The 15,967-nt window shown below is 38.8% G+C and overlaps 1 protein-coding gene across 6 annotated transcripts in view; it reads left to right on the forward strand.

Annotated features, from left to right (window-relative positions):
* Positions 1 to 15,967, forward strand: part of npnta (nephronectin a) — a 66,858-nt gene that overhangs the window by 19,640 nt on the left and 31,251 nt on the right. For 2 of the 6 annotated variants that reach the window (XM_023289120.3, XM_023289121.3), the window contains 2 exons: positions 6,445 to 6,537; positions 12,871 to 12,966. In XM_023289120.3, coding sequence (XP_023144888.1) covers positions 6,445 to 6,537; positions 12,871 to 12,966 — 189 coding nt within the window. The remainder of the gene's footprint in view (positions 1 to 6,444; positions 6,538 to 12,870; positions 12,967 to 15,967) is intronic. The other 4 variants (XM_035956740.2, XM_055009550.1, XM_023289122.3 and 1 more) reach the window with 2 other exon arrangements.

Here is a 15,967-nt window from a genome sequence, read left to right on the forward strand (position 1 = left end):
TGAAACCTTTAAAGCTGAAATCCATAATATTTTTTAATTACTGCTTCAGTAATATATACAATATACACAGTATTTACGGTGCAAAGTCAAAACTGAATATTTTTTGTGGTTGGAGATGTTCTGCATATGTGAGAACTCTTGATTGATTTATTCAAGTTTAGAATGACAATGACGTCATATTTCATTAATAAATAATATGTTTACCGTGACATTACCGAGTTGATCAATTTTCAGTTTCAGTGCATACAGACAAAGCTAGAAAAGAGCACAGTACTCCTCCAAGGCTGTTCATTCCCCGTAGGGTATTGTCAGAAATGCAGCATTTTTTTTTTTTTTTTTTTAAAGAAATGCAGCATTTCTTAATTTATTAGTTATTGATGATCAGAAATCACGGCACCATAGAATGTGGCCATTTAATATAGATGTACCCACAAACAAAATGAAACAAAATGTGTACATTATGTACGGATACTGAATCGCGTGACCTAAATATGTAGCAGGTAACTGGAATTGATGGGACTCAGAAACACTCCCACAATTTAATCAATTGTTCCTTGAATCATTTTCGACAAATAAGTCCAGGTAAGTCTGCAGCGACGGATCTGTAGTAGGATCCCAATCATGTGATCGTCAGCAGGCAACTGATGTAGTGTTCACTTGTTGTCATAGTTACAGTGGCACTGTGCTGCTATCTCACAATGATACAGAAATCTTTAACAAATCCATGGATCCAGACTATAAACTGCATCACTGCCAAAATCTAATCACTTGGTCCTTGTGTCAAAATGTTTAGTTGATCTTATAGACAATTGTGATGAATTGTTTTCCATTTATCCAAAAATTTCCAAAACATTGTTCATAAAAATGTTTAATATTATCTCGTTTCATCATTTCAAATGATAGTTTCAGATGATTTAATATGCTAACCTTGAAGGAATAGCGCAGAATACTGCCTACAGGAAAATTCTGTGCCCCCTACTAGTCAAATGCTACAGTTGTTTGTGCCTCCTCAAAATGTGGTTCCATCTCCATGTACAAAGTTTGGGTTTGATTAGATTTGACCTACATTTTGTGAAGCTTGTTCTGAGGATAATCTGTGACGATTCTGATAAAATTTGTGGCCTGTGAAAATTTTTAAACTTGAACAAAAATGTAATATGACGGACACTGACACCATAGGATGCGTTGAGCTTGGCTTGAGAAGTTCCATGCACAAACACAAGTCCAACTTTGACCCATTCATGGTGCCACAAAAATTTGATGGGTTCTTTCTTTGGCCCTGTTACACCTCTCCGCCGAATAATAAAATAAAATAAATAAATAAAATATTTAGTTTTCACGTCCTCCTACTAACAGACAAATAGTACTGACAACATAACCTCCCTGGCACAGAAACACTGCTGATGAATTTATTAAAACTATAATGAAATAATTATTACAAGCAGCCTCAGCTACATAACAAACGGTCCTTAAATGAAAAGACTCGTCATCAGTACAAGCCTTCTTGTGTTCAAAGGAATAGCTGAGTGAAAGTGTGTCATCGCTCAACATGTTTTGATGGCGTTCATGGAACGAGGGTCATACATGCTATGTTTGGCCCTCCAGCTGGTACGGCCATTTTTAGTCCTCCTTGTCCTTTGCTGTGGTTAATGAACACTAGACGTTTCCCTGATCTTTCTGCCAGACCAGAAGCTTAAAAATACCCTCAGAGGCAAAGCCTGTTGATGGTTGCCTCTGATCCTGCTAATCAAATCCTCCTCCATGCAGCAGAATAACAAAAAGCACTTCACTCGGCTGCTGTCGAAGTAAAACATCAGTAGCTTCTTTCCTTTTTATCTGCTGACCAGACTGAGATCTGACAATCTTCTACTTCCAGTGAAGTAAAACTCTTTTCATCTCCTCCAACAAATTGGGTCATTTTCAATTTGTGACTGTGAACTTTGACTTGCTTAGTGTGTCAACAACCTACACTACTGTTCAAAAGTTTGGGATCACCCAGACAATTTCATGTTTTCCACGAAAACTCACACTTTTATTCATGTGCTAACATAATTGCACAAGGGTTTTCTAATCATCAATTAGCCTTTCAACACCATTAGCTAACACAATGTAGCATTAGAACACAGGAGTGATGGTTGCTGGAAATGTTCCTCTGTACCTCTATGGAGATATTCCATTAAAAATCAGCCGTTTCCAGCTAGAATAGTCATTTACCACATTAACAATGTCTACACTGTATTTCTGATGCATTTAATGTTATCTGCATTGAAAAAAACTTCTTTTCTTTCAAAAATAATGACAATTCTAAGTGACCCAAAACTTCTGAATGGTAGTGTAGCTCGTATCGCAGGTTTCTGAAAGACAGCTAATATAATACTTTCATTCGCTTTGATTATACAGCCCAATAAAGTAGAATGACTGTGGAGATGTCATCTACACCAGTTCAAGGACTCACCTCATACAATTATGCCTTTGAATTCAGTATGAATAATGTGACATTCTGGAACTTGAGGAGCTGAACTTGTTCTTCCTCTATGATCCTGCTTGGCTGCAAACTGAACATGTATGAATGCAAATTGTAATGAGATTGTAACTCAATTCTGACCCTTTGCATTTCTTATACAGAGAACAGTATTCAAGCCTTTCTTCTTTTGTTCTATTCAGTGTCCTTTGGTACACATTAAAGCAGCTTTCACCTTATTTCTAGCATTTATAATATTGAATATCTTCACCAAGGCTGAACAGTTAACTGTACACAAATCCAATGCCATTAAAATATTATCAAGTTTTATAGAATTAGTCTGGACTGATGCATACTGTGCATACTGAATGTCAGTTTAACATACCTGCAAATGCATGCTGTGGTCAAGATTTTATAGCAGTATATGTGTAATAGACCCCATAGTATGGCAGCGTGGACCCACTTAGATATATTATGTATTAAATCTGTTGGAGATGGAAATGGAGGAATGGGGAAAGGAGTTTGCATAAAATTAGAAATTGAAACATTCAAGTTAACTCTCAATTTGGTCACACAAGCATAACTATGAATCACTTCATTCCAGAGGGTCATTCTAGAATTGGAGAACATTTTACGTCCCACCCATCAAATTTCAAATAATACATGTACAAAATGCTAAAACATGCAGTTGTTGTGTAAATTTACTGGTCCTGAGACCAAATCTAATAAATAAATAAATAAATAAGAGAAAAGAATGTTTGAAAATATTATTAAAAATACCAAATAAGTCTAGAGTTCCTCCTAAAATGTCATTTTTCTCTTGTCCCACCCCCCTGATGACCAAATTGAATCTCAAATACAACAGTACAAAATGAAATTTAAATCTCTAATCTTTTTTGGAATTAACATCATCAAACAGTTTTCCTAAAGAATGGGTAGAGCAAAGCTATGTCCTCTCTTCTATTTTTCATATTTTCAGAACATTGCCAGCCTTCATTGAATGTCTCACTCTACCTCATATTATCATGAGAAGACAAATTCTTTTGACTGTTTTCCATCAGTCAGTTTGTCCTCTTGATCAGCAGTAACAGCTAAATATCTAGCTTCTACTCCTGAGGAAAAGCTAACATTAGCATGGATTAGCAACCCTGTTACTGTGATTAGAGTAGGGTTAGCAAACAACAAATAAAACATGGAATAAAAATGGTGCCATTGATGTGTAAGCTGAGCCAATCAAGCTTTTGATAATTTATTTCCTATTATTGATAATTATGTCACAGAAATATGTAAAAGAGAAGGTTTATTTTTCAAAAATTTTGAAGGCCAAATGTCCTCCAATTCTGGCATGACCCTTATGGAGGTTTTATCCACAAATTAGCACTGCATCAAGAAACGTAACCCACTCTTTCATTTCGTGAGTTTTGTCATAGGTGGGTTTTCAGATGCAAATAACTTCAACAAATAAAGCCAGAGATGTTAGCTGTAACTTATGCTGCAGTGAAATGCATTGTCTTTCTCCAGTGTATCTGAAAAGCCCCTGTTGAACTACTTGGACGGGGTGTTTTTGTATTATATAATTTTACCCTACAAGCACTTATCCTCAGATAAAGGAACTCTTTTATGATATTACAAACTACTGCTGCTTCAGGCTCACAAAAATGCTAATTTATTCATAATGGATATATTTAATTAAACTGGACTTTCTGGATCATTTTTTGTATTTCCTCACTGGTACCTAAAGCAACACTCATATCAACAGAGGCCCTTTTGTGTTTTAAATGCAGAGTTTTTTTCAGTCTGAACATCTGCTAACTTTCTCTTCCTTCGCTCTATCATCCGCCACACTAAAATCTGTTGGCTTTTGTGTTACACTGCTAAAGATCACAGCGATAAACACAAGAATAAAAGATAAAAAAAAGCTCCTTTGATGCAGGGTATGTAGCAAAGAAGTGATTGTTTGGCTGTTGCATGTAGGGCATCACCTCACAATAATATAGCAACCGCCATAGATCTACCACAAATAAAGCTTCATACACCGTCACACCTTTCTGGATACAAAACAAACTGGCTGGTGTGATAAAACACTCCGTCTGTGTGATTCAAGCACACACATATGCGCTGCTTCCTCTACCACTGTGATAATTGAGTCCTCTGATGGCGCTGTATTATGACATAATTAATGAAGCTTTTAATGAAAATTAGCAACACTCGGCTGAGACCTCATGTATCAGACATGCTTAGAAGCGAGCTGCAGTAAGTGCAGTCAGATAAGCAGGGCGAGCCTCCAGCTCACTGAGACAGAACAGAGTCGGTGAAGCTGCACTATCACGTCTCTGTACGCGCTCAAAATATCACCATCCACACGCGATCTGCAGGGCAACTCTTTACTGTGGAGTTAATTAAAGTCTACTATTTTTGTGCTTTCTGTTTGTTTCAGCTTCAGTCTAAAGGGGGAAAATATTATTCGCCTCCTTGTTGACTGTATGCCAGTGTAAATATCAGTGCTGCATTTTAAAAAGCAGGGAGATAGAAAAAAAAAACTTTGCTGACGTGTTAAAAGGTCAAACTTCTCATTTATCTTGTGCAGTGCGAGATCATTTCATATCCATAATGAGAGTAAAATTTTGCCAAAATCCAGAGCAGTGCAAAGTGAAGGAAAAAAACAACTCCCATATAATAGGTGGTTAGCTGAGAAATGCTTCTCTGTTATCTTTATCATGACGATCGGCGTACATTTGTCTGTCTGTTTGTTAGCAACATTACTCAAAAATGGATTTGGATGAAATTTTCAGGGAAGGTCCGAAATTACTTCACAAAATGTAGGTCATATCTCATCAATAACCAAACTTCATGCACGGAGATGAAACCACATTTGACCAGTAGGGGCACTGAATTTTACTGTAGGCAGTAGTCTGTGCTATTCCTTCGAGGTCAGCATATTACATTTTTTGAAACTATCATTTGAGACAGTGAAAGTAGTGAATATTGAACATTTTCATGAACGACTTTGGAAATTTTGGGATAAACGTGAAACAATTGATCTAAATTGTCTATAAGATCAACTCCTGAATGTATTGATTAATAGATTCAGGACAAATATCCACAGTGCCTGGGGTCTGACAGTTTTATATTGTTACTCCGCCAAGGAACGCGACGGAGTTATGTGACGATCGGTGTACGTTTGTCCGTCTGTCTGTTTGTCTGTCTGTTTGTTTGTCTGTTTGCAATATTGCTCAAAAACAAACGGATTTGGATGAAATTTTCAGGGAAAGTCAGAAATGACACAAGGACCAAGTGATTAGATTTTGGCAGTGATGCGGCTTATAGTTTGGATCCACGGATTTGTTAAGGATTTCTGTATCAATTCAAGATTGCATCACTGTAACTATGACAACAAGTGAACACTACACATGATTGTGATCCGACTACAAATCCACCACTGCGGACTTATCAGGAGTTATCTGTCGGAAGTAAGGAACAATTGATTAAATTGTAGGGGTGTTTCTGAGTCCCATCAATTCCCACCACCTGTTACGTATTTGGGTCACTCGATTTGGTATCCGTACATAACGTACACATGCATAACACACACCTGTGCTCAGCACAAGGTCATTTTGTTTGTGGGTACATCTATATTAAATGGACACATTCTATGGTGCCCTGATTTCTGCCATGAACTTTTTCAAGATTTCATCCGTCGGAAATGATACGACTGAGCAGCCTTGGCGGAGTACTGCGCTCTCTGAGTGCTTTTCTTGTTAGATAATGTCACTGTCACACAAGGAGAAACAAACACATTTCCTACATGAATAAGCATCATCATGTCTTATTGCTGTAATGAGTAAACAGATAATTTACAGCCGAAGGGTTGTGGAAGTCAAGAAGCAGTAGGATTAAGTGCTTTGTCACCCTGATCTGGTACAAGTAGTCTGCCAGGATGCTGCACTGATCTGTCTCTTCCTCTCTGAATCCTCCCTGAACAGCTGTGTGTCAGCCTGGCTGTAAGCATGGAGACTGCGTGGGACCTAATAAGTGCAAGTGCCATCCCGGCTACACCGGCATGACCTGCAATCAAGGTGAGATCCTCCTTGTAACTTCTAGACACCATGATGGCTCTGGGGGTTGTTAATTTGCAGTTGCATGTAACTTTTTTATTCATAATAGAGCAGTGAAATGTAAAACACAACACAAAGAAAAGGAAAAGTCAGAATGTATGGAATGTACGGGCCCTCCTCCAACATACAACTGAATTTTTCATAATAATACTACTCTACAATTCAAAAGTTTGGGATCACCCAGACAATTTCATGTTTTCCATGAAAATTCACACTTTTATTCATGTGCTAACATAATTGCACAAGGGTTTTCTAATCATCAATTAGCCTTTCAACACCATTAGCTAATACAATGTAGCATTAGAACACAGGAGTGATGGTTGCTGGAAATGTTCCTCTGTACCTCTATGTAGATATTCCATTAAAAATCAGCCGTTTCCAGCTTAATTAGTCATTTACCACAGTCTAGACTGTATTTCTTATGAATTTAATGTTATCTTCATTGAAAAAAAAACTACTTTCAAAAATAAGGACATTTCTAAGCGACCCCAAGCTTTTGAACGGTAGTGCACGTAGCGAAGAACCGCTGCAATGAGCAGCAGCAGAGTAATCGTTTATTGTGGCCAGATTTCCACCGCACGACATATTAAAGCTGCCACCGGAGCGGAAGCTGGTTTGCCATCAAGCCGACAGCAGTGAGATGCTTTAATCACAGGGGAGGAGGTGGAGCGAGAGGGCTGATTCAACTCGAATGGAAATGAGTGCTGAGGCCATGTTGAATGATCTCAGGAGTGCATCCTCTCCTGTGAAGATAACATCTCAATTACTGACCTGGGATAACTTGGCCTGGCTGAGTACAACACGTGCTATTGAAAGCTTGTTTTTTTTTGTCTGTGTGTGTGTGTGTGTGTGTGTGTGTGTGTGTGTGTGTGTGTGTGCGGTGCATAGACAGTTTGGACATGTTGAAAAGCGTTAAAGCCTCCCAGTTAGCTATAAGTTGACGTGCATCCAAGCAGCTTGAAAATACTTGTGGAATTCACGCCCTAAGACAGGAATAGGATAGTGTGTAATTAAAAACAAGAGAGGAGGGGGAGGTGGGGTGTTGAAATCCTTTCCGGAATGTTCCAAATGACTCATCGTGCATTTGTGAGGCTATAGGTGGCTCCTGTCTGCCCGTCCAGACGGCTCTACTTTGTCTTAATCTGCAACAAAGGGGGTAGAGGAAAAAGGATCTGCATCCCATATCCAACTACAATAGACTTTGCTGCCAGCCATTCAGACAGACTTTATCTGACAAATGTGATTCCGAGACCTTTCAAGATGAAACTGTACTTTCAAGCGTCTGCCGAGCTCTCATTTGTCCAATATAAGCTCCAGCCGTTTTACTCAGCTTAACCATTTCTCTGTGGCTTGACCTTTCAGCCTGTGTAGGTGTTGATAACCTTGGATTCTTTTTTTTAACTTCCCCCATGCTATGGAAGCCAATTTAATTATTCAGAGACCAGAGATTAGATTTTCTCATTTAAATGCAGCCTCCGTTAAACATTGATTTGAGGTTTACTATTGATGTGCCAGGTGGGCAATGTTTCGAAGCATTCTAATATCCCATCCCTCTGGAGGGCTCCATTTATCTTGAGGAGACAACTGGAGGAGGGAAATAAGTTGCCCAGAGCTGCTTCTCTGACCTCAATGCTGCAAAAGGTCAAGTAGTCACCCTTATGGCTTTTAAATCATTTTAAATGTCTGCAAATTTGCGTTGTGTAGAACAATGTCCACCGGGAAGCTGCATAATACCTGCATTTATACTCAGTGGTGGAACTGGTAAAGAGATTTATGTGCAATTTTAAGGTCTTTATACACTGCATGTCCAAAAAAAAGTTGTCACCTGGATTTAACTAAGCAAATAGGTAAGAGCCTTCCACTGGATAATTACTGCAGTGATGAATATGTTTCAGCTACACACAACTACACAACAACTTATTTAACCCAAGCTGATGCAGTGAGGAGCTTCTCATTTATAAAACAACCATGATGGAAGACATATCCTGTGGTCATGGAAAGGATGTTAATCTGTCTCAGAAGGGCCTCACTGATCAGTGGTCTTCTTAGAGCTACAGCTGTTTAGTCCCAATCCTTTGAGTTCCCTTCACATTGTGCATGTGGAAATGTTCTTACTTTCACTATTAAACATAGCCGTGAGTTCTATTGTTGATTTCCTACAGTCATCTAAGAGTTTGTTCCGACCACATTTGTTCCTCAAAGATGATGGTTCACCACTATCCTTCAGGTTTTAAAAATGCATTGGACGGTTCTTAACTTGATTTTAGTAGTTTCAGAAATCTCCTTACTTGTTTTCTTATCTTGATGCAGGTCAATAACTAGACCCTTCTGAAACAGATTAACATCCTTTCCATGACCACAGGATATGTCTTCCAACATGGTTGTTTAAGAAATGAGAAGCTCCTCACTGCATCAGCTAGGATTAAATAAGTTGTTGCAGCTGAAATGTATTCATCACTGCAGTAATTATCCAATGGAAGGCTCTTATCTATTTGCTTAATTAAATCTAAGTGGGAACTTTTATTTGGACATGCAGTGTAGTTCCTGAATGTAACAAATAGTGTTTTGGATTGGTGTCACCGACTCTGCCTTTAAGTGGGAGGTGTGGATAGCTGTGTCACCCCAGAGGCGCTCTGATTAACAGGAGTGTTGAACACCTCAAGAACACTGCCTGCATGGAGCAACAACAAACCACAGAGGAAACAGGGCTGTTTACACTAAACACAAGCATGGCAGACAGGGTATTGATTTCTCTGGGAATCAAAGCCATATTTTCCTCTGTCAAACTTTTATTAGCTCGTACTGTTGTGAGAGATTTACTTCACGCTTCAAGGTCTACATGGTTATGTTTAGTGCCGGATCTTTTCACCTGTCAGACAATTTATCTTTTAGTGGTTACACTTTAGGAAAAAAAACAATCTTGAGCCCTGAGTGGATTTTAATTTGAATCCGATTATTAGCTTTTTTTAAATGAACAGGCACTCATCTTTCCAGAATAATAAGTACTGCTTTGAGTGTCCCTGTGATTGTGAGAGAGTGCGTCACCCTCAGTGCTGATGAGAATCGTTCCTGTCATAAAGCACGGTGACGATAGATGAATGTGCTCTCGCTGTGCAAATAAACTCATTATAGGGATAATCTGTTTAACAGTTTGGCAGCAGACTCCCCCAGCTGATCCAATCATTTCAATAAGATGATTATTCCGTGCAGGTGGATTTAATTAGGTGTAGTTGACCTGCTGTTAAGACACTATTAAAACATTCAGCTGAAGGAGTGACGTCTCAGACTTCAGAGTCAATACAGCTGCAGCGCCTCCAGATGCTGCGTTCTTCTTTTTTCTCCTCGTCTGCCAGCCAGATATGAAAGTGATACCACTTCACATACAACAGTCTGGCACCCCAGTTTGAATATGTATACAATTTATGTCTATATCTGCTTTTAGAACATTAGCTAATGCCTGGATCATGCTCTGCTTTATCTTGGTGCAGAAAATCTTATGATTACGTCTCGCGAGTTTAATTCAGCGTAGGCGTGGACGGATACTTCAGGGTTTGTTGGTTTAGAAAATGATCCGTCTCTGTCACTGTTTGTCTTCCTGGCTGTCGACTGTTAACAGTGAAAGTATTGCACCCACGTCGTCATACTGTGTATTTTCTCTCAGTTATCATCTAATTACTGCAAATTAGTTTCATCTGTGCTCTCTTTTAAAGCAAGGTAATTAAAGGGAAATGAAGTAATATTTGACCTAATTCACCTCTATGAGTGAAACGTAGGGACAGAAAGAAAATTGACGGAGTGAATCTCCTCCTAATAATCCCTGGTAATGATTCAATATTAAAGGTACATTATCTCTGTGAGGATGAATGAGCAAGACGCTTGCTATTCAGGCTGAACACGTGTCTAATAAGAGGTGATGCAGCGTATTACAATATAAAACGCAAATGGCAGCAGCAGCACTGCTTTAATATCGCCTCATAACAGATGCCCGCTTGCAAGAAAGACGAAAGCCAATAAAAGTGCACAGAGAATGGCTGGAAGGTGACGCATGGACACAGAGCAGAGAGTGAGCCTTGAAGTCTCAGCACCTGGATAAATGTTCATTGATCAGATCAAGCTCCTGCAGCTGCTTTCAGGTTGTTTTGTGTTATCATAGAAAAGACACTTTCAACAACATTTATTGAATGTCATGTCCAGATTCCATCCAATAATCTTGCAGAATCTGTCTGGAATTTAGATCAGGGGTGTCAAACATGCGGCCCGCAGGCCAAAACCGGCCCATCAGAGGGTCCAATCCGGCCCTCTACAGGACGACTTTGTGAAGTGTAAAAATTACAGAGAAGACATCAACTGCAAATTGTGAATTTGTAAAACTATAAATTTAAAATAATTTCTAGACCGTGACAAGTTGTTTTGATCATAAAGTAAAATACTAGATTGTTCATTGTTCTTTTGTCATTTTGCGTCTTATTTTTGTAATATTTCGTCTTGTTTTTGTCTTATTTTGTCCGCCTTTTGTCGTTTGTCACGTTTTTGTCGTTTTGTTTCTCGTTTTTGTCGTTTTGTGTTCCCTTTTTGTCTTGCTTGTGTTTTTTGTCTTATTTTTGTCATTTTGTGTTTTTAATTCATTGTTCTTAATTCATTGTTTTGTGCATTGTTTTTGTTGTTTTGTGTTTCTTTTTGTCTCGTTTGTGTTGTTAGTCAATTTCTTTGACATTTTGTTCCTCGCTTTTTTCATTTTTGGTCTCTGTGTAATTTATGTAATTTTTTGTCTCGTTTTTGTCGTTTGTTCATTTTTTTGTCACTTTGTAACTTTTCTTGTCAAATTTTTTTATATCCTTTTTGTTTTATGTGTCGTTTGTCTCGTTTTTGTCATTTTGTGTCTTGTTTTTGTCACTTTGTATCTCATTTTTGTAATGTTTTGTATTGTTTTTGCTTTAAGTAAAATACTATATCATTCAGTTCCAGGTGACTGAATGTTTTGTGTCTTTATAGACACATTGCGATCTGTAAGTTGTAATGTGTAAATGATAAACTGAAGCATAATGTTGAAATTTCACTTATTTTTCTTAAGAAATTTCAGTTTGTTCATAATGTTTTGTAAAAAAGATAGTTCACTAAATGTGAACATTTTCAGAATATACTTTTTTGCACTAAAACCAAGGGAAAATTTGGAGTTGAGTTATTTATAGGTTATTATGCTCTGATGTTACTGGTCCGGCTCACTTGAGATCAAATTGGGCTGAATGTGGGCTGATATAGATTTTTAACCAGCAGTATACAAGCATCTGCATATGCATGTAAATGGACACTGGCAATATTCGAAACATCTATGTAATTCAGTTGAGTTTAGCAGATGCAGGTTATAATGTCAGAAGAAACAGTAGAAGCTTCTCAAGATATTGTATTTTTCCTCAGGTTTTGCCGATTTTCTTGTAGTTTTTTTATGATATTTTATTTCAGGTGCCTGTCTACATCCTACATCAAGTAATTCTTTGTTCTCCTGCCTCTTATTCCACCGCCCCTTCATAGTTCCTCTCTGCAGATAACACTGTGTCAAGTGTTTCTGTCCTGGGAAGAGTTGGCAAGGCAACAGTAGGCTTGCGTAACTTCTCAGGTTAAATTATCGCATCCTTCAATAGGGAGATGCTTGAGTGATTTAAAGCATGCAAAACAGGCCTGGGGTAGCTGTATCATCTTCCTGTCACCTAACAATAGGTGTTGTTAGCTCGCCTGCCAGAGGACAGGCTGGCTGACTTATAGATGGGTGGAGGGGAGGGGCTGACATTCCTGAGGCTGAAGTGTTTGTAGTCAAGCAATGATTTGTCCCCTTTAAACGGCAACCTTTGAAACGCCAGGCATAAATTGAGAAGGGGATCTTCTGAATCTGTGAGATACTGTAATTCTCTGAGATCCTATTTCACCCTCATGACAAAAAAGAAATGCAGAAGAGAGGAGAGAGGGCAGGAGGGGAAGGGACGTAGAAAACACTTTCACTGTTTCTCCCATGTGCCCTCAAAGTTGTTTTTTTTTTTTTTTTTTGTTCAGATGCTCAGCTCATGTCCAATTCCCACAAGCGTAATCCTCTTTGCTGCATAATGTTCCTCTTTACTTTCCAGGAATGTGGTGTGGTCAGAGGTGTTCTAATCCACTGGTTGGTGCTTTTCTTTCTCACTACATCCCTCTCTCTTTTTCTCTCTCCTTCTCCTCTTTACTATTTTATGCCCATCAAACCCTCACTACCCCTCTCCCTCCCATCCCCCTTATCCCCTCTAACCCACTTTCTTTTGTCCAAAGAAGAAGCGCTGGACTATTTAACCCCACCAGTGTGGGCCGGTCACCTTCCTCTCTTTCTTCCCGTGGACCATCGGCCAGCGAGAGTAGTGACGGAGGGTGAGATTTGTCGATCAGCCTCCCCTCAGCAGCTTCTTCCCCCCTTGGCTACATGCATGGTGCTGCAGAGTGTGGCCTGAGGAGGGGTGAATGTCACTCGCAACAGTCTTCTTACTGCTTTTTTGTCCTTCCTGCCAGAAGAGGCACCACACAAGGGCAGATTATCAGTAGCATGAATGCCCAGCATGTCACTTTTTTTTGGCCTCTCTTTCTTTCACTCTCCACCTTAAAAAGCAGGTTTTCAGCACCGAAGAGCCATCACGGTTTTCTCTTTATTGCCCTGTCCCCTTCCTTTTCATCTCATTTTCCTCTCCAGTGTTTTCGAGCACCTGGAACAAGGAGCTCCTTCTTCTTTTCAAAACCATCATCGACATGGACACTGCAGTCGTAGCTCCGCTAGAACAAGGCCCAGAGTTCTAACCGGTGTTATCTCCTTGAAAGAAAAGCGTATCCCCAAGAGAGAGCCTCCTGCTAATCTCTCTGTCAGTGATAGAGGCGTGTCGGGAATGTAGCATAGCATACCTCAGTGGAGCTGACCCAGTAAACCACTCCACTTTGCATCACTTCAGATGTGCCTTAGTTGTTCATTTTCTGTACAGTGGGCCAGCCAGAGGGGCTTTCCACCTCAGCTATCACTCCTGCAGTCCCGATGCCATGTCGGCCTCTCACTTGGTGGTCATCTCTGTCCGTTATCTGTCAGTTTTCCATCCTTCTGTGTCCACTCTGTCTTGTCTTGCCCTCTCTCTCCATCCTGACTGTTTTCTCTATATAGTCAAGAGCCTGGCTGTGTCTTGCGTCTGGCTTGTGCTGATGCTCACGGAGCTTCCACTGTCTGAGAATGTGACCATTTCAATAATCCCTCATTTACATTTTTGAGCTGTTTTTCAGCACAACGGGCGAGTGGAGACCTGTTTCTCCGCCACGCTGACGATGGACAGTGTTGCTATGGTTTTCTGTAATCGCAGTAATGAGAATGCCAGTTGTTTACTGTGAAAACCAAGGAGGAAAACGGGACTGACAATGTTAATTATAAAAAAAGTGACGAGTCAAGATGCGCCTGTGCATATGTGTGTGCATTAATATGTGTGTGCAGGTGTGAATGTTGTGGACAGTTTCAGTTTCAACTGTGAAAATGAACAGAGCTGGACAAGCCAGATAATTTAATTTAGTTCGAAATTAAGAGTCAGTCCAGAAATAATGTCATTTTTAACAGGTTTTTAAAAAGACTAAGAAGCGGCCTGTATGTCAGCAAGCAGTAGCACAAACACAGTCACTGTCTAATTTGAATTGCAGCAAGGCTTATGTGACTGAATTGCAATTTTAATATTCATATTGGCCTCTATGTGCAGCTGTGTTACTGTCTCCTTAACCCTATAGAGCCCAGCGTAGCGTCGGCACTATGATTGCATATTTATACTTAATTGGTGGTAAACTTGAAACCAGATAAGATAGATCCATCATTCTTTTTACATTTAAATCTAGGGAGTTACACTAACATTTCACACATTCACCATGTCTCAGAGCACTTTCTCATTGCAGTGATGGCTTTGTGAAAATACACAACAACGCACAAAAGTCTTTATAAATGAGACCCAGAGATATTGTGCAACTTTTTTACATTTACAAATTTGAGGGATACAGCTATTCAATTTCTGTATTTTGAAATATATGTGAAAAAAACCCAAAAACTATTTAATTTTTTTTTAGGTTTGTTGCACCTTTTAAGTAATTTATTGTAGTAGTTAAGACATAAGTCAATACATATTATTAAAACTTGGGATATAAGGGATATATTGATGTAAAGCAAATAGAAATACTCAGTACTAACTAATAACAGTATATAAAAATGTAAGAATATGTCCTGGCGGACTTGCACAATGGTAGGTCTAAAAGGCTTAATGTTATCTTCATTGAAAAAAAAATGCTTTTCTTTCAATTATACGGATATTTCTAAGTAAATTTTTGAATGGTAGTGTATGTGAGTGAATTGCAATTTTAATATTCATATCGGCCTTTATGTGCAACTGTGTTACTGTCTCCTTAAAGAACCTTTTTTTCAAGCACAAATATAAAATGTCATGTGGTTACCTTGAAGAGACCAACAAATTTCTGTTTGCACTTGTAAAAAGTGTCAGCCATATTGCATATTCATTCCATTTATTTTATATCTACTAAAAATTTTGATCCTAACATTAGACCTTTAAGCAAATAACGTTAAGCTTCCTTCACACATGCACACATCGTAGTCAAAGAAAAAATCTAAACTTTTCAGAATCAGAGTTAATCTTTATTGCCAAGTGAGTACACACAAGAAATTTGACTTGGTGTATGGAGTTTCAGTACCCAGCAACAACAACATACAGTAGGTAATGAAAGAATAAATTTACAAATCTAAATCTCAGAAATTCTTAGTAAAAAATGCTATAAGTATAAAAAATATAAGAAATACTGTGCAAAAGTAAATATAGACAAAATACCGTGTAAAAAAAAGACATTTGCTTAAACAAGGGTAACAAATTAGAATACAACTCAAATTACAATATTGCACATTGTTATTAAGGTATTGCACATGAGGTTGAATACTGTATATGTATTGAATATTGAATATTCCAGATATAATCTTTTGTCGAACAGTCAAATTTCTGCTCCTTGTTAACCTCACTAGTGAAAGTCATGCTATAAATGTTTAATACAGTTCCCCAATGTAACAACAGCATTCACAAACTGACCCCCATGCATCGTAAAGAGTTTATAGTTGTGGAGGTTGACTTGAAGTGTGCTGGTGGGTCAAACAGGCAGCCGGTCCAAATCCCTGTCAATTCCACTGATCATTCAGCCAACATGGGTTTAGTAGATCACAGGCTTCCATTAATAGAAGATGGGCTCTGTGGAAATGCAAGCATCTGCTCCATCATTCATCCAAATTAAACTATGGTATCTCTTAAATGGAGGCGGTATGCGGCTCGCGGAGAATGCGCCCTGCATGTGTCCGTAGAGCTCA

Source organism: Amphiprion ocellaris, chromosome 4 (assembly GCF_022539595.1).
Source record: "Amphiprion ocellaris isolate individual 3 ecotype Okinawa chromosome 4, ASM2253959v1, whole genome shotgun sequence".
Classification (NCBI taxonomy): Eukaryota; Metazoa; Chordata; class Actinopteri; family Pomacentridae; genus Amphiprion; species Amphiprion ocellaris.